Raw genomic sequence first — 22645 nt, 5'->3', positions numbered from 1 at the left:
CGGTTGTACGCTGCACGAAGAAACGAGAAGTTACGCAAAAAGCTGTTCAATGAACAACTATGAATCAATTGTAATGCGCGCCAATTCAATTGCGTACGGCGTTCGGAGGCTGGGCACCCCTCGAGTTGCATTGATATTCGATGCGGAGAAACACGTCCCCTGCGAGCCATACCACTTTCAATATAAATGGTATTTACCAAACTGGTTTTTCCTGGCGGGTACTACCACGGACTTCATTACTGTGTACTATAGTAGCTTATTAAAGCACAGGGAAATGCTACTCGAAGTGACACACAAATCGGATGCATTTAGTCTCTACAAATTTTCTCGTGAATAAGGCTGCTCTCTTCGACATCGCAGTAGAATTGAAACCCGAAGCATGTGTAAGACAGGTAATCGAGAATAATTGCACGTTGATTTCGTCCCCATGTGAATGCTAATATCAGATTTCCTCGGTCAACAATCGTTTACGGAGCGCCAAGCACGAGTGCATGCAGCTCGACATATGCTTGCAAAACTTGAATCTGGACAAATAAGCGAAAATGAATCTGGGAGAAAGTGTTCCATGGAGCTGCGCTTCCTTCCCTACCAAACGGACGAGTCGTTATGTCTGCTTCGGCCAGTGCTGCTTGAAGCGTACCAGCGCGCATAGCGATGCCTCTAGCGTGGTTCGCGCAGTAAAAGGAAGCGTCTTGGTGCGTGAATACATGCTTCTGCATGCGAAAGAAGTGCGTTACTCGCTGTGAACAGTTTTCACTTTCATCGTCGTCCTTTTCATCAAGGTAATCAAGTGTTCGCGTTTCAATGTAGGAATTTTTGATTTATCCTATCGTTTGAATCCCCATTTGTGATCCGTCTCGGAAGAATAATCATCCCAGAGTGATAAAGCAAAAACGTTAACCTGTCAGTGCTAATCAAGTTCTTTGGTGTTCAAATGTATAATGTTTAATTGCACAAGTTGAGGCGTTGCAACAATGAGTCAACCGCCAGTACCAGTTTTCTAACGTGGAAATGCGGACGTCTACTATCGAAACATATTTAATTGAGGGATCGGTGTGAAATATGCTAACACCATACACGGTAAAGCCTTGCTAGCCATTGCTTCAATCTTGCAAGCGATTCGATTCGATTCAATATTGCCTCGTGATGTTACATCAACTCTGGTGATCATTACGAATAACTTTTCGTCGCTAATCATATCCCCATCCTTATTAACCTCTCGAATGACCCTATTCTGAGCTGGTTAGTGCTCGAAGGCGTCTCAAGTAATTGTGACTCATTTGTGAGGGACATCTGTGCGGGAAAGCAGCGCAACAAAATCACGGCGTTCTGAGTGTCGCTAGGTAGGTTCTACCCAAGATCTGGAGTGGAAAATTTTGAGTTATATTGCATAGCAATGCAACGTATACTGGTGCAAGGTGCATTTTCTGAGTGGTTAGTGTCGATTCTGTGAGAACAGATACTGAAACATGCTTTTCCTAAGTTCTCGACGTTCACACGTTCACAGTTTGTTGGGTTAAAACCATTTGTAAAGAATATCCAGCGAGGTCTAAGAAGTTTACTAAAGATTTTATGATCAGCTCTTAGGAGCAAGTGGAACCATATAACGTGACTCGGCTATAAACTTTTTCAAAAGGCCTGAGCTTATTTTTGCAACTGTTGCAACTTTCGCCGTAAAACTTTTTAGTTTTTCGGTATACTGTACCACAAAATCTGTTGGTAGAATTCTTCTTCCTTGACAAATCACAGTGCCTCGCATGAAAATAGTGACGAAAGTATTGAATTTAGACAGAACGTGACAAATGGGGATAGCTAGTTTTGTTCGAGAAAAACTAATAATAAGAATTGGAAATTAAATCTTTCAGAAAGTACAGGGTCTTTCAGACTAAACCCTCACACAAAAAAATCGAATCGTTCTTTATAATTTTTTTTTCGCTCCGTCGATGGTAACACTGCATTCCCCACTTCGAGACTATAATATCATATTCGGCAGTCTGATCGGATGGTTTTTAGTGTCAAGATGTACAATTTACAAGAACGTATATTTTTAGTGAAATCGCGTACAGTTCGCCAAAAACGTGAACGCTGAGAAGCATTATCCGGCTCAAGCGATCGTCGAGAACTATTTTGTGGATGATATTCCAGTGAGCACGGAGACGGAAGTCTCCCACGGTCCTCAATGTCTTGCAGAAGAAACAGATCGACGATCCTTGAATATAAATTTGTCGTAGATAAAGTCCTAGGTATATGGTGGTAGCGAAGTAACGTACATTCGGGTAATGGATTAATTAACGTTCAGGGTAACGGTGAAACATGACGCAAATTTGTTCCTGGGGAAGCGACGATTAACGCAGACATTGATAACCATTTTCGATCACCTGGAGCATAGAAATCACCTCGTGCCACATTCACATTGCAAAAAAAAACCAAAATAAACTTGACAGCTCGACTGAATTGACAGCTTGAACACTGAGCATGAGCCCTTTCTATGCTGCCTATGGTCAATTTTTGTTGGTAGAGATAGGGATATCAGAGCCCTGATTTTGACACTCGTTGATTTTTCTTAGAGCACTACCTCATGGAACTTGGTGCTCCGGAGTTGCCTTCCATCAGCACAGCATGGCGAGCTACAGGCTGCAGTCGTACGAAAACAACTTGCGAACAGGATAGCCAGCAGTTTGATATTCAAGGTGGATGAAAAGTTCTTATGGGTCGATCTCGAAACATGTGCTAGATTCAACAACCGGAAAAGAAACTGCGTCAACATGTGTTTCACCATAGAATTGTCCCATATTGGTGGAGTTTTTTGACGACTGGAGACAGTTAGTCGGCATGGTAGCTTTCGTTTTCCGATTCCTGAACAACCGGAGCAAAGTTTAGTAGAAAGTATTGCGTGGTATAAAAAGTTGAAGGTAATTGATCCAATAGTGCCCTCGCGAGAACAACAAACAAACGGCCATGTGTCGCATTCCTCTTTTTAAGTTGCAAACGGCAACTTGTAGACTTACTAACCACAATTGGAATTCATTACAAGCTGAACATATGACTGTTCCATTGGTTGTTCTTCGAGGTTACTCTTCCATCATCGGATTCGGAGAAATAGACCAATTGAACTTTTTTCTTCCATTTTTGTATTTAGCTTTCTTTGTTTGTTTCTAGTTCTGAATTGCAAAATTCATTCGCATAGCGTGGAAAAAGGTTTGGTGCTAGTGCACACAACGCATTGAGCATGCATTTTCTACCATTCCGCTAAATACTTCAATTTTTTCATTGCTAGTTCTTAACATTGTTGTTTGATGTTTCAAGCACAGATTACTAGCGTTCTGGCATACCGTCAACGAGGGGTTCGGTATGTATAGGGTTCGAGAAAATTTTTGATTTAAAACACATTTTCCCGTTCTTTCTCAAAAGTGGCAATAGAAACCGTTACCCTGGCACAGTACTAAACAATAATGGGTCGATTTCAGACCAGTTTTCGGACTACCTGCCAATTGATCAATACTAAAGATAATATTTTAAGAAACACTTTTACATAATGCACTCATGGTATGTATTCTCACACTAGTTTTCATGATAAAGCATAACAGAAAAATACAATTTGTTGAGAAATACGTAACAATTTTGCTTTACATCATTCAAATGCAATTATTCATAGAATATATGATACGAAAACATATGTTAGAGACGTGAAGAAATAGTCTTCAGAAACTTTATCTCATTTGGAATCTTGACATCTCGAGTGGTTCGGCATCCCTGTTGCTCGCACTTGGTCGAAGAGTAAGCGTAATGGCGAGTTTACATTAGGGAGATCTATAGCTATAGATGGATTTATTCACGTGAAAATAGGTGTAAACGGGTGAGAATAAATATGATACACTTATTCGAGGTATATATAACTTGAATAAATCCAGCATATGTAAACGCTTGTGAATTTCTCACTGGTGAGAAATCACTAAAGTTGGATGCAGTTCTACTTTAGGTGAATAAATTCACCGAAAATATGAATACATTCATTATAGAAGTTCACGCTAGTGTAAACGGTTGATGCGATTTCTATAAATCTCATCATATTTCTTCACATGAATATATCACTAGTCTAAACCCACCCTAAGAAACCAGTTGTCATGTCCTGTTTTAGCCACAAACGTGTCATCGTCGGATCCTAAAATGTTTCGATCGGTCTGGCATGTTTGGTACTAATTCGTCATATTTGGTACTAATTCGACTACATTGGTTTTATACCAGGCTTTCGTGTTCTTTGCGTAACACATATTTGGCGAAAGTATGTTTCTGGCAACAAACGCCGGAACGTAAACACCAGTTGTCAAAAATGACTTCGAAAACATTTCGCAATTACAGATTGCTTGCAAGACCATAGCATTTTTTGCTGAACTTTTCCCGTAAAAATCGTCTTGTCGGCATCGTCAATACATTGGCCATCACTTTATTTTATCAAAACTCGAACAAAAGCACACTTTTTACGAGCAAAAGCATGAACGATTTTCAGGTCCAGGTTTTGGTTTACAGGGCCCGGGTCCAACTAGATTTTTTCATGTCCTCGAAAGTATATTTTTTTCACCATACTTCCGAATCGCCTTACGAACTGCTCCGATACTCACACTTTCATTTTCGCTTACTGACTCTCGGGAATGTTGGAAAAAGTGTATGATTTGTTGGACAGTTTTGAGAACATGGTACTCGTTTTCACAAAAAAAGTTGATGGGTCTGAGCCTAGAGGCACGGACGGGATCCTGACATAGGACTGTGATTGTGTGTAGTAATTGTATTGGAATTGAGTTTTTTCATTGCTTAAAATCTGTAATTTTTTCTCTTTTGATACATAACATTGAAGCCCTGAAAAAAACCGTTTCCTGTAGGAACTTGTATCCTTGAGGCGGGTTAGATGAGATATGAATCCGGAACCACAATCTGTTCAAAAATGTTCACAAAAATACCATTAAAGCCAATACTACCCTTTCCTTCTGGTTATTCAATTATGCAGAAGAAGACAAAGAGTCATCATGTATCATTTTTAAACACACGTCAAAATAGTTTAGATCTACATAAATATAAGTCTAAGTCAAATAAATCGATGACTACAGAAATATGTTATAGATAAAAAACAGCATTTTCTCCTTCGTTGCCACGTTGTTCGGAACATTGTTTGTAAAAACTTTATAGCCCGCTGATATATATTGAGTATTCTATGACTATGGATGCTCTCTTAGGATGTTCGTGTAGCTGTTGTAGTGGTGAAGGAAGGTGAAGCGGGTTTAGTAGGAAGACATATATGGGGAGCATAATATTAAGATCGCGACTACTCAAGCTAGCATAATCTGATATGCGTGAGTATACCCGTTCAATATTTCAAATCAGCAGCCTGTTAAATTCATGAATTGCATTTTTTTACATAACCAAACAATTACATAAATAGTTAGCAAGACACACACGATAAAAACGAGAATTGAGCACGAATTGATTGGGCAACATACAATGCAATAACTGATAAATTCCTATTATCGGTAAATGGAGAATAATTCATTATACGTAAACTAACCACACGTCCCGCGTTACGCGGGACAGTCCCGTATTTCAACAAAATGTCCCGCGAAACGTCCCGCATTTGGCAAAAGAAACGAAAATGTCCCGCGATTTCAATATATTTCAATATTACAATTTGATCATGTTGATTTTCTTAAATGGATGAACATAAAAAAAACTTTTATTTGGCAGACTGCTCAAGAGCGCTTCTAATGCATCCAAAGATTAATACGTTGAGCTGGTATTATCGCACCGACATTGAGCTTGTTTTTTAGAGAGTGTGAACTGGAAGCGAATGCAACAAAGTTGGAAAATGATTTTTATATAAGTCCCCTATTGATCCGCAGGGACCAACGTGAGTCAGACGAAAAGTTCATCTTTGGTCCCCTAGTTCGGTCAGGGCTTAACGTTTTAAATAAGCCGGAAGAACTAGTGTATACTTCACAGGAAGAGGCAAAGTTGTTTGATGAAGTATCGTAAATGAAGCGCTGGGCGGTCTTACGGAAGTTGGCCGGAACCTGAACCATGTTATTTTACCTTTTCGTGGCTTTGGGGGTCGTCTGTATCTCTATTTTGGCCATTCGTCCAAAAGTTTTTTATCGGGCGCAGGTGGGGAATGTTGGGAAGGTTGGTGGTCGCGACAATGTTTATCTCCAGCCGATCAATCCTCCAGTGATCTTTTGGCATAATGGGTTGATCCCAGGTTCGGCATAAAGACCACCTTCCCAACTCCGGCAAGCACTTCGTACTATATATCTTTCCGTTCACAATATGACTCGAAAGAAGAGCGGCTTGGACATTTCCTTTACGTCTGTCATAGAAGGACCTTCTCCAAGAACTTGATGTGAATGATATATTCGACGTCATCGCTTACCTGGGGAACGTAAAGTACCCGGTCCCCTGTCATTTGATGAATTCTAGCATCAAGTACCTCTCGTCTTTCATTATGAGTACGAAAAGAAGTTTTTCACTTCTTTTGCCGGAAGGAAGTTTTTCACCAGCACCTCAAGCTACTTCTTCTGGGTGATTGCCTGCTGCTCAGATACGGCCCGTCTCGTCTGACGCTTCCGCATAAAAAGGTCCATTTTGGCCAGGTTCTTCTCCACCGTTTGGCCGGTTGCTTCGATCTCCCGGCTTAAGGAGCGACAAAGAGATGATATTGTAAATACCAGATCGGCTATATCTGGCGGACACAAAGTGCCTCCAACTCCTTCGCTGTGGGTGGAGCTTACAATATGGAAAAATCATCAAGTTGCTTGACAGTGCTGCTGCTGTGAATCAACAGCCTTGAATCATTTTTGTTGTAGACTTAATAAACGTAAGAATTAAAGAAAAAAAATTCCTATAAATTATCTTTCATCGCCATCCAAATTAATCCATTTTTTTGAATGCATACGTTAACACTAAAATCGATGAAAAATGAATTGAAATTTTTGAGCATTCCATTCGGTAATTTGAAATAAATTGTAGAATTTAAATTGTACTTGCCAGGCGTAAATGCTCTGATTGAGCGAGTGATTTTCGGGCGTAAACAAAATATAAACCACCGAAAAATCACAACTGAGTGCCGATACCCAGAAAGAAATAATACTGATCAGTTTTGACTCGCTAAACTATGGTTTATGTTCACATAACGTATATACATAACTTTTTGTTTTTTGTGTCCCGCGTTAGACCTCTGACCATCTGGTCACTTTAATTATACGCATCAATTCACATTGTGAGCTAACGCCCAAATTTAGGCAAAAAGATTGCTCGTTGCGTTGGAGGAAAGCGAGTGGTTAGTGCAATCGAAAGAAAACATACCCATTTTAATCGTCAAATTGTTAACATTATTTACTATATTAACTATACATGTTCTAAGCAAAAATGCTGGATAAATTTCCTGTCTAATGGTATATAACACAACATATGTCGCAATAACCATTTTGAGTAATATGCGTTTCGTTACATTTCTCGTAGAGTGACCCCCCTATATAGAAATCAAAGACATAGTCCTATGTCAAAACGATATGAAACACACATGATTTAAAATTGAAATGTAAACAATGAGATGCAGGAATGATCAGCTGTTTTGTTTAAATGAATTCGCCCTAGACATTCTAATAATATTTAATATATTTAATATCTCACATGAGACCGTTCGTCATATTTTGGTTGATGTTTTGGGCATGAGGACTAGTACCAGAAGAGCTCAATTTTCTTCAAAAATTGCATAGCAATCAAGTGGGTGAATATATGCTTGAACGATCAAATGCTGATCCATCTAACATCTATCGCATAATTACTGGCGACGAGAAATGGGTGTGACATTTTCCTATTTCCGAAACTCAAATTCCCGACTCGTGAGACCCGTTTTGACAGCATTGAAGGCATAGAAACAAATTTGGTTTATTCGATGGAAAAAGTGTTCCAGAATAGACCTATTTTGAAGACGATAATATAAATTTAGATGATATTCAGATAAAGCAACTCCATTAAAAACACGTACTCCCGATATATATTTGCCAGAATGTATATACACAATTTTATCAATCGTGAGTTCAAAACTCAAGGCCCTCAATTGACAATCTTCGTGTTGTTATAGAATAACTACGTCCACCCAATAATCATCAGCGATGGATATCGATCCACGGTCGAATGGAGATCGATTCACCCATTGGAACTGTTTTGCTCTGCAAAAAACATCGCTACTGTGTAGTGTACAATTTATAGATACGATAGAACATGTAACATGTTCACGCTTAAAATCCGACTGTGTTAAAGTTAAAATGCTAATAAGCCTAAATAAATAAACAAATGGGATAAAATACATGAATTTATACCAGCCCATGTTCCTCTCAGCTAAACGCCAGATGGTTTGAAAGAACCAATCCCAACAGATGTGAGTGTCTCTGTTTGTTAGAAATTCTATGATTTTTTACATTGATATTTTAATTACTTAATACAAGATAAAGCAGTGGCTTTCAACCTTTTGCGCTCCATTCCCCCTTTACAAAAATTAATCCCAGTATCCCCCCTATCAGTATTTCGGAAGATAGTCTGTAGTATTTCAGTAAAATAGTAAAAGAATACAAACGGTTTTCAAGTTATATTCGCAATAAATTTGATTTTATACTTGTATCTGATTACAAAAAAGATATAAAAAAAACTGTCAAGTTAGTATGGCAACATGAACGTTTTCCGCCTAAATCGTAATTCTTAAGGACGTTGTAGAAAAGCACACCTCATGTCATCTTCGATATCCACTCCGTTACGGTGTTGTGTTCCTATCAGAAGCATTGTAGGAAATCCAGATTCACATAAATACTACGCAAAAGACAACACTCGTAACGCTTATTCCGCATATCAGGATAAGAATCGATCATTTGAAAATCGATGAGTTTGTTCTGAAATCGATCCGAAACTCTCGTCACTTCCAGTCGGGAGGAATTTCAAACCATGTTCAGATCTGATTCTTTGATATAATAAAAATATATTTCAAGTTTAACTTATTGTAAAAACTCTTGACAAATGCTGTATAATTTCCTTTTTATGGTCTTCCGTACTGTTTAGTCGCCTGTTTCATCACAATTTACTGACGGAAGTCTTTCAAACATTGCGAAGTTGTTCAATTGAACATTACATTTCAGATTAAGAAATGTTTGCCGAGGATCGCAAATTTGGCGCATCCAATAAAGTTTTTGCAGCAATTTTTGCTAATCATTGCCATCTTCAAAGCAAAGTAAATGTGCAATATTCCCTTGCACAATTCCCCCATTTTAATGAACAAATTCCCCACTAGGGGGGAATTCCCCACCGGTTGAAAATCACTGAGATAAAGCATTATGAAAATTTTTCAAACGACTTTGACTTTGTGTGCCGATTATTCGTTACGTAACATAAGGAGGGGGGTTTGTCTTACGTTACTTATAGGGGGAGGGGGTCCAAAAATCGCATTTTTAGTGTTACGTAAGTTGCGTACCACGCCCAACAGCGCATACAGTGGTAGACATTCGTTTAGCCGCACCCTATTTTTCCTCAATATTTTTAAAAATAAGTCAATTCTTTGTACAGTTTTGTTCATAAAAGACTATTATTGTTTATTTTCATCGAATTCATTCTAAAAAAAGTGTAAATTCACTTTTTGTTTTCTAAGTAATTCAAATATGTGGAATCAGGGTGGACATTCGTCTAGCCGCATCCTAAAATTTTAATAAAAGAAAATTTGTGCAGCAAATTTCGAGTCCAATCGGTAGCTAATATTTAGTATGTCCACCTCTATTTCGGATCACTTTGAAAACTCGATTTGGCATCGAGTCAGATAGCTTTTAAAGTGTTGCCATATTGATTATAACCCAACACTCCTGAATTATTGCCTTGAGACTGGAAATGTTGTCAAATTGTCATCCGTTTGCATAGACCATCTCGGCCAAGATTCTCCACAGGTTCTCTATGGGATTGCAATCGACTGCAAGCAGGTCATTCAAGAAGCGGAATGTCCTTCTCGGTAAACCATGCCTTCGATTGCTTGGAAACGTGGATCTATGCATAATACTGCTGAAAAAACGACATCCTCGGTAGCGTTATTCTCAATATGGCCAATCAAAACGCCCTCCAGTAATTAAAGATACTTTTCGGAGTTCATTCGGGTGAAAATGAAGCAAATGGGAAGCTTGCTGTGATAGGAAACGGCTCCCCACACTGTCAAACTTCCGCCCCCAAAGTTTCGCTTCGATCTCACGACATGTCGTTGACTTAAATTGTACCAATAGCATCTGTAACAGCCCGGACCATCCAAATTGAACTTTTTTCGCCGGAAAATACAACATTTCTCCATTCTAGTTTCCATTCCATGTATTGCCGGGCGAAAATGAGATGGTTCTGCTTATGGGTGGCGGTCAGTTTCGGCTTCCCTGGAGGTTTCTTCCACATGATGTTTGGTGACTCATTCAAGATGCGCGCAATATGCCTCTTCGTTACTGGAACAACCGATTCCACCTTAATGTATGAGCAGGACATCGTTTCCTGGTTGCTTCGTGTCCTATTCGACCTCTAAGACGCAAAGTAACTTTGGTGTTCCCATTTGTTGTTCGTTTTATCTAATATTTTTGACACTATTTACAGAAATTCCGTACCACTTTCTCGGATCGACCAATTTTTGTTACGATCGAGCGATTAGAAAACTTTTGTTCACTGAATATCTTCCACCCCTCTTCCGTCAATAGAATACCTTTGGCCATTCCTTTAAATTCTACGTAAATCACTAATCTGACCAACTTCTTACGTTGCACATTTTATATTTATCTTGTAAATTGAACATTCCCAAGTATTTTTTTCAAAAAACACAGATAAAAGCTTGGTGATTATGCGAAAACTCAATTTCTATGCCCTGCGGCTAAACTTATGTCTCGGGAAAAAACGACGTTTGAATGTTTATATCCACCGATGCCGCCTTGTGTGTGTGTGATTGTGAGGCACGTTCTTTCAATAAAATTGACTTAAATATACTATCACTAAAGCAAATAACTATTTCAAAAAAAAAACATTCCTAGTTGTTTTGTAAGTGTTTCAAGTTTTTTTTTTCAAGTGCGGCTAAACGAATCTCTATCACTGTAGTATAAAGTACGCTACACATACAGCATCACCGTCACCGTCAACTACTCACATGGACGGTGATGCTGTATGTGTAGCGTACTTTATACTACAGTGATAGAGATTCGTTTAGCCGTACTTGAAAAAAAAAAAACTACCGACGTCAAACTTGCCGGTGATGGTGTATGTGAATGCTACTATACTCTTTCCATGGGAGAATATTTGACATTTCATTCCTTTACGTTGACTTCACGGTGACAGGACGTTGTATGTGTAGCACACTTAATTCGCGTTCACATAGCGTCAGAAAACGAAGCCATACTTCCGCTACTCACAATAAACTGAATGAAGGCCACGCTACAAACTGTACTTCCACATGCCACCAGACGTGCTTCTGTAAAAAAACATCTCCATTCGTTTTATAAAGGCAATAAAATAAAATACACCGTTATTCTCACACACTCTTTTACTTCGCTGTAGTGGTGAAACAGCAGAGCATACACTATATTTGTATCAGTGTAATCTTGTACTATGTTCACACAATCCAGTAACAATTATGTTCGATTATTTTCATTCAGTGTCTATTGTGTATCAACGATGAAAGAGCTTCGTGATGTAGTGATAAAAAAGTTCTCGGAAGGGTGCGTCCAGGCGCTATTTTCATAAGTTTGAAAGACCTGAGAGTAAAGCATGATTTTTAGATTTTTTGAGAGATACCGTGAGACTTCCTCGTTGGATGACCGGAAAAGATCCGGTTGAAGACGATCCGCAAGGACTGAGCGAATGAATAAGATCGTCAGGGAACGAATTCAATGAAAATCATAACGCTCTGTACGTAATTTGCCACTGATTTCAATGTTTCGAAATCGTGCCTCAAACATGAAATGCTAAACTTTGTAGAAACGTAAAGTTCATGAAGCGACGAAAAAATGGGGGAAATGAAGAAACGGTTTGAGAGGGCAACTCTCTTACTATCACAGCACGGTGGACAAGACATTGTTTTTTTTCGGATGAAAAGTTACTTGTCTTGCATCAGTCTCACAATGTTCAAAACGACATATTTTGGACCTACAGTTCGAGCAATATTTCAGAAGAAGGAAGGAATTTGCGCGACAAACTGTATCGATAAAACAAGATGAAATATTTTTTTTCGTGTTTGCGCCTCAACTTTAGTTCGCAATAATTACCCGCGGTAACCTTGATACCTAATTCCGATATGATATGTTGTTTTCGTTATGTAATTGATCAACATAATATTATCTTTCATTAAAAACAATAACCAATAAAATCTGAATACACCCAGAAAAAAAAATTGCGTGTTTTTTTTACGTGGATTTTCTAATTAACGCGGTTTTGTTTTCACGCGGATTTTTACGGTTTTTTTTACGCAGATTTTCCAATTAACGCGTTTTTTACGCGATAAAAAAAGACCAGTGCAATACCACGTCTCCTCCTCAGCTCGAATTTTTCTCTTATGTTCCCCCAGAGCATATTACGGTAATTAGTGCTTGTAACGGAACTTAGCGCTTATGAAGGAAATTAGTGCCGCACCTTATCACGATTCTTACGGGGATTTTAGGTGTTGGGTAACGGGTAGCTCACCGGGCGGTACAACGGGACGTGGTTTTTACAGGCAGCGATTCGTGAATGGATTTCCCTGTCTACTTAGCTCTGGACGGTCCAACAGTGGTACTGCACGTGCATCGGCAGTAGAGTGTACAAATCACAAGGGAATCTCCTAGGAACAGCAGATGACCTCATTCATGAGAAAAATCGAACTATAGCTACCACTAACCAACGAAATTGCGGGAAAAACTACGGGTTTTCGGAAGCGAGCAACAATCAACTTTTTACTTCCGTTCTACGTAAGGATAGTCTCATTTGATATCTATCATTAGGTGACATGGTTTTCTTACGCGGTTTTTCTTACGAGGTACGTATCCCCCGCGTAAAAAAAAACCCTGGTGTATCTCATGTAAAATAATGAATTAAAATCTTGGACACGGTGTAGTAAAAAATTGAAGTTTTAATGAGATGTTGTGCAGTCAGGGAATAAAGATTAAGTTGCGGTGGATTGTGTTTTCGGATTTTCCTAATTTTACGAGAATCTAAAACAGGATGAAGACAAGGATGATTATTTGGATTACATTTTGTTATGTAATTTTTAATTGAACCGATTATTTTTGGTAATTAGAATACTGCTTCAAGTCATAAAACCAGTTTGTTTTATTGTATAGATTAGGAGGAAATTATACGGTCTAAAATCCACGTCCACTACGTACTGAATGAATGATATGATTTCATCAATAAATTTTACAGTCATAGTGGACCAAGTCTCTGAAAAATATTGTTTCGTTCAGTCAGAATGGACTAAGTAAACATTGCCTAGTCGTAAAACCCTTATTTAAAGAAGTTTCTTTTGTGTATTGATACCATTACACTACTATGTTGAACAGTAACTAAGAGCTGTAGAAAAACAATTGGGGAGAATGATTGAAAGCTACTAAAACTACACAGCTCCAAACTTTGAGCTCTATTTACTCGAAATCATAATTATGTTACTTGGTCCGGTTTGACTGAACATCGACCAATTATGAATGTCCCCTTAAGCAGAATTAATAGAATCTTTAATCAACTCCGATGTGTTAATTGCGAAGGTTACTCATTATATCTATTGGTCTAGATAATTATCACAATCCCATTGTCTAACGATTCATTTTCCCTCATAAAGCACACCATTATGGATCTAATCTGTCGTCTTTGTATGGAGGAAAGTAATCTCAATCAGTCCATGGCCGATCAAGCAATTCTAACCATGGTAGAGGAATGCGTGCAGATAAAGGTATTTCGGTGAGAAAAAAGTGGCACATGTCAGCTAGATATCTTGTTTTATTGTTCAACAGCTGGATATAGATAATGATTTGTTTCCTGTTGAGATCTGCGACGATTGTTACTACAAAGTAAAAGATTTCTCTGAGTTCAAGGAAAATTGTCACAGTATACAAGAGATGCTGCGGCAGGAAATTGAGGAGAACCGTCGTCAACAAGATGAGAGGTCTGTCCTAGAGCTGTTCGGCGATGGCATTCCGTACTCTGAAGTAGAATACATTGACGAGAGTTTACTTTTTGGAGATATCCTCTCCGATGAGTTCATTACAAACGCCTACAATAACAACAATCAGCCAAATGAAAAGGAGGAATCTGTGCAAACTCGATCGAAGAAAACTGGTGCTAGGAAAAAGATAAAACCAAAACGTAGCTACAAGGACGAATACAATGCAGCACTGGTTACCTGTGAAGTTTGTGGTAGAATGGTGCACAAAACTCTGATTCCGGGTCACTTGAATATGCATAAAGGTGAGCTGATTTAGTCAAATCTTTCTGTAATTTATTTCTGTTTCTTTTTCTGTTTCTGTTTTTTTTTTTTGAACCAGGTGTGAAGCCATACAGGTGCCCTAAGGAAGGCTGTGCGTCATCTTTCCACTGCAAGCATAAATTGAAACGTCATATTGGTTATAAGCACTCAGATGGAAACTTCCCGTGCGATAAATGCGACAAGACATTCAACAGCAACCTGGCCTTGTATCATCACAAGTTCGCAACGCACCAGAAACCGGACAAAGTTTGCCAAGAGTGTGGTAAAAAGTTTCGAACTACGTACGAACTGCAAGACTATTTGTGATCAGTATCTATTAACAATGGTCTCCTATTCACCAGGCACGGTTTGAACCGACACATGCTAACACACAATCAGGAGCGAAAATTCAAATGCCTCTATTGTCCAATAACATTTGTGAAGGAGTCAGTGCGGGAAATACACCACCGAACGCATACCAAAGAAAGGCCTTTCGTTTGCAAGGAGTGCAATGCCGATTATAGCTTTCGACGACTGCTAGTTAATCACGTTAGGCGGAAGCATCCAGGGTCGGAAGATTTGTTGAAGAATATCAGAAGTAAATAGAAACGAAGCACACAGACACTACGCTACGCAGGTATCTGAAAAAATCGTCATCACGGCGCCCAAGTTGTATGAGATTCTAACAGGGACGTATATTTCGAATTAAAACAACATTTTATCATTGGATGAAACATGATTGAGATTTTTATTAAACGTGTACACATTCAAATTACATACATAAGCAAATGCTACAATGTTTCAAACACTGACGTAATATATCCTTTAGGTGAGATCTTAAAAATGAGGCAAACGAATTCGTGTGCAAATATCACAGTCACGCGAGAAAAAAACAAGTTCTATTGTCCGAATGAGATGCGACATTTTAGGATTTCTATGCTAAAAATGGAATATTTTGCCTCCTGTGCGTTTACCATGCTGTATGACTCGACTGGCGAAGTTGGTTGTGTTTAGCGAATTATGAACGGAATCATCCATAATCTCCAGCTACATGATACAGGGCAGTGTGGCATTTCGGATATTGAACGAGAGGGTGTCGAAGAAAAAGAAGAAAAAAACACTCAGAGAATAAATGGATGAATGCATTTCATACATGATGTTATATTTATAGCAAATTTTCACTCGTCTGTCGTGTTTTGTTATTGTTCAAAATAATCCCTTCATGCTTGATGAAAATAGCATCCGTGTTTCAATTTTTGTTTAAACATTTTTTTCCTAACAAGTCACTTTTTCAAACATTGGACTGATTCCTTTTCGTGATAACAATTTTTGGTCTATTCTAGAAGAACTCTATCTTCGCAAGATCTTTTTTGTTTAAAACGTGGTATGCTGCTCATTTGGGATCCAACCTTTTAGAGGAAGTTTAGCTCTTTACGGGAAACTCATACCAAAATCTATGATCAGAGCAAAGCTATCCCTAGCCTTCTAAAGAGAGAACAAATTAAAACTTAACATTTAAGTACGGTTTAAACAAACTATAAGCCTATATATTGTGTTCCATCACAGACGATTTCACCATTATCAACACATGTCCGAGTCGAACTGTAATCGACTGTGATGCTGTATCATTACATAAATATAACTAGTCTTTGAAATAAACTAAAATCATCCACTAAAATAAAATATTAACAGTTCAAATTAACATTCGATGAATACGTTTATATAACATTGGCACACTATACTTTCTCCACCCGCAGCATTATTGCTAAGATTACGGTCCGAAAATTACTTCGAAGCAATATTCGTATTCCAATAAGCTTCGTCCGATTTCTTAAATTGGTGAATTTGCGTAACTTCCAATGGTCAATCAAGCACAATGGTGCTACGAAATTTGGACGAAAGTTGTAAAGCTGACTTCCGCTCATTTGTGCAAATCTTTCAAGGAAATTGAATCAATTGTCTACAACTAAAATATGAACCCGATGGCATTTCACCCACATAAACTACACAAATTAGTCAATTAGCTCTGCTTGAAAGTTTGCGAGAGAAATCAACGTGTGTGAGTGTTCACTCATTATTAGGAGTACGAATCTGATGTAAACACACAAAAAAGCTCACACTTAATGTACGAGATTGGAACATGAGCAACAAGCTTACTGTGCATTGAAACGATTTTCACAATACTGCTTAGAAACATCCACGAATTACGTTACACTACTAACAGCGAGAAGGAACATATGATACTTATTCGGTACTATCTGATACTCAACCTGTGGCCCGTGGGCTACTACCAAATTAATGTGTAACAATAACGGAAATCTAACAAATCATAACCATTTTTTTTTTCGTAGGACTACGTCTTCCAGTAGTGGTGCCAAATCAGAAAACAGGACTCGTTTTTATGAAAAAGAAATAGCAACTGCAACGTTTGTTTCACGGACAATATGGATAGAGAAAATATTGCATTTCAAGCTCTGCTCGTTTTCAATTTATTGTGTATGAACAAGCTATTAGCTATTCCACGATTCATCAGTCATCCAGCCAGCGACCTGAAGACAGAGAGAGTTTAGTTTGATTTTCCAAATTGGCCTTTTTCAACGCGAATGAACTGATAAATTTGAAAAGCTCTGTGATTTGAACAATGATCATCATTATTCAAGCCACAGTCTCGCGTCAAATGGCAGACAGCAGTATTTTTCAATGATAAGGTCTGACACAGTTGTTTCGCTCGATGCAAAGGAATAATGAAAGATAGATATCGCGCACAGTATTGCAATTTCATTCGGTGGAGGCACCGCAGGCACAAATTTCATGTCGTATGATTGAGAGTGCTTCTGTATTTTTGCATCACATCATTTCCGCCTCTGTACAAGGTTGCAAGTTTAAAACTTCGGAAACGAAATCCTTACGTTTGGGGTGCAAGGATTCGAGTATTAATATGTTTTTGACGGCTGAACGAAGTTTGTTACTTAATGACCCAAAAACCTATTTACATGGCACAAAAACTGCTTTGAATGCGAATTATTGCACGTAAGTGACATCCAAAATGAACTTTTATTGAACTGACAGAAGTCAATATGTGAAGATTCGTTGCGCATGATTGAATCACTCGCACAAAGCGTTATCAAAAAAATAACGCTGGTGGGAGGAACAAAATGTAATCGCTTAGGGCCGCACTGTGTCTAGCACGAGAAGAATATTTGCGAGGCAGTGCGCTACGTACATTGGCAATAAGGGCATAAATCTCGTGTATTGTTCTCGCAGGAACAAGTATGAATCATGAATCACCCATCTTTAACTGCTTCTGCAGAACCCTCCAACGGACCACCAAAACTTTCGACTTTAAAGTTATTTTATTTAAATTTTGATGCATTCCAAAATACCGTAGGGAAAATGGGGGAAAGTGGCACATACCATTACAATTTCAGTTTTTCGAAGAATATTGTAGCTCAACTTATTGCTGTTCAAGATAGCAAGCGAATTTTATTATGAAAATTGAAATAAAAAATTTTACAGTTGTAAAATAATACATTTTACAGTTACAGTAAAACTTTGAAAAATCGATCTTTTTTTTTTAATGAGGAGGAAACTTGTAGGTACATGTACGAAGTATGTTCAAAAAATATCGTGAATTTTGAATTTTCGCGGGTTACGTATATTAAAACAAAAAACAAAACAATTTCTATGGAAATAATCGCTGAAAAACAAAATATGTGTTCACTTCTCCTAAAATATGTGAACAGTCGTCCAAACTGTTGATTTGTCGGAAATATCAGGTCGAATAAACTAAATTTCAATAGAAATTCCTTTCGAAACGCACAAAACTACGACCGAATGGCCACCGAGAAAGCGATTTTTGTTTATATTTATATTTTGACAAGCGACAGCTCCACTGAAGTACAGGGTGACTCAAAAGTGATGAAATTCTTCAAACATAAGATGACTCTCAGTACGGTATCAATAGTCAATAGTTATACTAGAGCAAGTGATCTCGGTTTTTCCGATTTGGGATGTTTTTACGCAACTAGTAAATCCGGTTTTAGAAATCACCAAATATTCGAATTCTCAAGTAGATGTTGCATTTATCATTGCTTGAGTTTACTGTCATCATATTGATCCATTCATAATTTAGGCTTTCTTCAGAACATTGCCTTTTCCTGGGCATTTTAAAAGTGTTCACCTCAACACATTCAACACAGAGAAACATTATTTCTGCTATGCGCAAAGGACACCATAAACAAACTTCAGCGCGCCAAGCGGTTGCCACAGAAATCATGTGGACAAAACAACATTGTTGAATTGGACAACTCATGATCAGAATTGAGTTCATCAAAAAGCATTAATTTAATGGTTTAGCTATGTAAATCTGATACAAATGCTGTGCAAAAATGATGTTTACAATATTTGTAAGTGTTATAATCCAGAAAAGGTCTGAATACGTGCGAAATAATCATCTGGTGATCGATTGAAAGTTAGCTCGAATGAGGGACGCATTGACACCAATAGAAGGTGTATTTCATAATCCTTTTAAACATGTGATTCCGTTAAAATATACTTTAAAACTACTGTGAATCATGAAAAAGACAATTTCATTTATATGTTTTGAAACATTCGAATACCTGATTTGACAAAGGTGTGCTGAATTCGAGCATTCAAAAAAGTGGACAAACCATGATCATATTTGCGACTGGACAAACCAAAATCATTCACCTTACCAAACAAGCCGGTGACTTTGCCCCCATTATCCCTAACGTTTGTGCCATCGTATAGATAAGGTTCTCGTTTCTCAAGTGCATACAATGCTTTGATTCTCTTTGCATGCACGAAAGTTATAATTCATATCAGAATAGGCTGTGAGTAAAAGAAGCCGATTTTCTAAGTTCACTATCGAGAACATGTTTACCCTGGATCCCGTATCAAATTCTGATACCGAATACCGAATTCCAGAACCTCGTTCTCTCCCGGCAAAAGACATGCCCGAGCATAGAAACGTGTATCTGATCAAGCTTCCTGCTAGCGTTATGGTTTTTGGATTGGTGGCTTCCGATGGCAGAAAAATGAACCCGGTGTTCATCAATTAATTTCCGTGAATTCGTGCATTGCTTCCGGGTTAAAACTGGCGTTGTCAAAATGCAACACACTGCAAGCCGGAGTAAAGAAGGTATTTTTCAGCGGTGAGAACTGCGTTTTTCGGTGGAAAACTGAAGATGGAAATTGATTTCGCGGCGGAGGCTGTCAACGCTGCAACCCCACCACAAACCCGATTCGGTTCGGATATTCTGTGGTCGCTCTGAGCAGTGTTGACAAAAATCATCTTCGCTATGCTCAAATGCATATATTTTCGGGCTAGGTTGCATCGAAAACCTAAATATTCCAAACGAAAATCAAAATGACAGATCCAGACAACCAGTGAACATGAGCAAATGAACTTTTGTTCTTCAATATGTTTTGAAGTTTATTTTTCCACCCAGTGTCATTTTCGTCTTGATTATTGAAGACGTCGGAATTGAATTTCATTTTAGCCAAATGAATATCAGCTGTTCCCGATGTCGCAAATCACTTGACGTTAGCTACAACCACTCATTGCATCCGTTCTGCATATGCCGTTGGTACCGTCTCGCCAAATAAATTCACTGCCAGAACGAATTTCGTTTCGAATGTGATGAATATCAATTTGTTGCTTTTGACATTCAAAGTATAAATACCAGCGAAGTTATGAACCCTACTCAAGGCCGCATACATTCATCATAGCAAATTTGTTCATGCATTACCGATATGAACAAAATGAACTCGTTTGTTATTGTCATCAATATAATGAGGGCAGTGAGTTTCAAGCTGAATGAAAGTCATTAACACTGAAACAAATCATATTCGTTACTCGTGGATATTTGTTGATATTCTAAGACACTTGTTCTGAGTGTTCTTTGGAGCGTTGCTTTAGGAGTATTGGAAATGAGATTTCACTAAGAGATACAGAGAAACAACTTGTTTATTCAGGAAGTTCAGTGTTTCAGTGTCGCTCTAGACCAGTGGTGGCCAACCATGATGTCTTGGATTACTACTAGCTACTAGCTCTTCTTTCTAGCGCGATTTCAGAACTGATAAAACATGCTCATTTTATTACTTCTTTGTTTGAATCCACAAATTGTTAGCAGTTGTTTCAGTTCTGAAAGAAGTGAAATCAAAGTCAAGGATCAAATCACTGACAGTCATTTGGAAAACAAGCTTTGCATCGCTATCTTTCACATTCAAGCTGATTTAGATAAAATGGTTCAAGGAAAGAAGTTCGAGCGAAATCGAAACGGTGTCAATTGTCACGTTATTAAAGTGCGGGAAAACGTCAAAACATATCTACGAACTGCCCAAACCGTTTTCTATCAATGAACGATTCATCTTTCGTACACTAAAACAGTACAAAGAAACAGCTGATGTGGGCGATAGGCCCAAATAGGGACGTCCGAGGTCGGTACGACTGCACGATGTTATCTATGTTATTCATGAACGCGTTCAACGCAATTTTCTTCGGAAACAAAAGCGTTCATCAGTCGAAATCAACTATATAAATTAACTGGTGCGAACATCGATGTGTGAGTCAATAATTGACGCCCATATTGAAGCGGATATGTTTGGAACGATTCAGAAAACTCCTAGAACAGTTAAAAAACGAGACTAGCCACAAACCTACCAGATTTCATTTCCGCAAATGATTGGCCATTTGCCAACCCATCGGATTATTTACTTTGGGTCAAGTTGGAGGAGCATGACTGTGGAGTTCTGATTGGAATTATCAATCGTCAAAGAACTCCATCGAGAATCTGCAGTGAGTAACGACTAGCCTCAGCGATTTCGAATCTACGTGAATAATTTGCCAAAAATATTAATTCTGGATACTTTTATACCTTTAATAAAAGTTAATGAAAATTCTGATGCGGCCATGTCTATACCTGGCCACCACTGCTCTAGACAGCGAGCAATCAACAGTGCATGTTAATTTTGAGAGTTAATTTTAAAATCTACTCAAATTGGCGTTTTTCTTTACTTCGCGGAACTTTCACGCCCCTCACTCAGTGAAATCATTCATTCATTTGGTAGTCCTTGTCAGTGCTACGAATTGTTTATAGTAAAGAGCTTAATTCTTGATTTTTTATAATATTTTTTTTCTCGCTATTTATAATTTCGCAGCCCTACGTTAACAATGCGGTCGTGTCTTATACACCACCCTTCTTTACTTTATTTTGTGTTTGTGCCCCTCTGAAAAAAAAGGTTGAGTACCACCGATCTAAAGGGAAGTAGAGATAATGTAACGTAATTTGATCATGCTTCTTTCATGATTATATCCTGCCTGTATCTGCGATATTGTAACGATCCTTATTATTAAACGTTTTTAAACTGAATCCAAGTGCTTACATAAACTATACAAATATCTACATATTTGGCCAAATAATACTTATAATCGCGTTCGCCTTTAGGAAAAAAGAACATGATTCGATCATTTCCATTCGCTCTCTATCTTGATATTGTCTCAAACGGCTCAAAAAAATAATTAGACATACCCTACTGTTTTCTCACTTTGGGCTGAAATTAAGGAACAAAAATGATACAATAAACGAAAAGAAATAAACGAAACTAATTTACAAACAAAACCAATCGAAATGGGGCGAAAGAAAAAGCTACAAAACTAAAAACATGCAAACCAAAACTTACAAGGAAGGAACCTCAACCGCTTCGTGTAGACGCTATTTTACATAAAATTATTGCCTAATGTATGACACAAATGCAGGCTATCGTTCGCTTCTTGAGCGGCACTCTGCTAGTAGCATGGGTAGGTAGTGTGTTTCCAAACAACGATTCGAACGTAAATTAGTGGGTGTCATTATTGTTTTCAAGCATGTAAGTGTTTCCGTATTAGTTTTGTTTTTTTTTTAATTTTTATCAACGAGATCCATACCGACATTCGTGACGCGAGTGGCAGGGCGTGCATGCGATCAGTTAATTCAAGGTATAGAAAAATAGAAAGAAAATCAAAAGAAAATATTTGCCTGTGAAATATAACCATGACGATTGCAATACTGAACTATACTAGGAATTTGTTATTCGAGGTGGATTGCACTCGTCACTAAAATATCAAATGTAAGTAGTAAATTGTCTTAACCATCGGTACCAATCACATATTTT

At 38.1% G+C, this 22645-nt stretch overlaps 2 protein-coding genes across 12 annotated transcripts in view; one reads left to right on the top strand and one right to left on the bottom strand.

The window, feature by feature from the left end:
• The first annotated feature begins 259 nt into the window (after nucleotides 1–259).
• LOC129778533 (zinc finger protein 160-like) lies at nucleotides 260–15614 on the top strand. 6 transcript variants are annotated; one of them, XM_055785492.1, is made up of 6 exons: nucleotides 282–392; nucleotides 447–782; nucleotides 13847–13957; nucleotides 14019–14472; nucleotides 14550–14772; nucleotides 14833–15611. In XM_055785492.1, the coding sequence occupies exons 3-6, from the start codon at nucleotides 13856–13858 to the stop codon at nucleotides 15074–15076; spliced, it is 1023 nt and encodes a 340-aa protein (XP_055641467.1). In that variant the 5' UTR covers nucleotides 282–392; nucleotides 447–782; nucleotides 13847–13855; the 3' UTR covers nucleotides 15077–15611. The 6 variants fall into 6 exon arrangements, with proteins under 6 accessions (XP_055641464.1, XP_055641466.1, XP_055641467.1 ...); XM_055785488.1 differs by lacking the exon at nucleotides 447–782 and adding an exon at nucleotides 2568–2690 and having other exon boundaries at nucleotides 288–392; nucleotides 14833–15614; XM_055785489.1 differs by lacking the exon at nucleotides 447–782 and having other exon boundaries at nucleotides 260–392; nucleotides 14833–15612.
• The window catches only part of LOC129778530 (sodium/hydrogen exchanger 7), a 47093-nt gene continuing 39707 nt past the window's right edge, over nucleotides 15260–22645 (bottom strand). For 2 of the 6 annotated variants that reach the window (XM_055785481.1, XM_055785482.1), the window contains one exon: nucleotides 15260–15517. In XM_055785481.1, coding sequence (XP_055641456.1) covers nucleotides 15410–15517 — 108 coding nt within the window. In that variant the 3' untranslated portion in view covers nucleotides 15260–15409. Of the gene's footprint in view, nucleotides 15518–15599; nucleotides 22278–22645 lie in introns of those variants that run through there. The other 4 variants (XM_055785484.1, XM_055785486.1, XM_055785483.1 and 1 more) reach the window with 4 other exon arrangements.

The sequence above is a fragment of the Toxorhynchites rutilus genome, chromosome 3 (genome assembly GCF_029784135.1).
Source record: "Toxorhynchites rutilus septentrionalis strain SRP chromosome 3, ASM2978413v1, whole genome shotgun sequence".
NCBI classification, from domain to species: Eukaryota; Metazoa; Arthropoda; class Insecta; order Diptera; family Culicidae; genus Toxorhynchites; species Toxorhynchites rutilus.
This window is presented reverse-complemented; position numbering and strand designations above follow the sequence as displayed.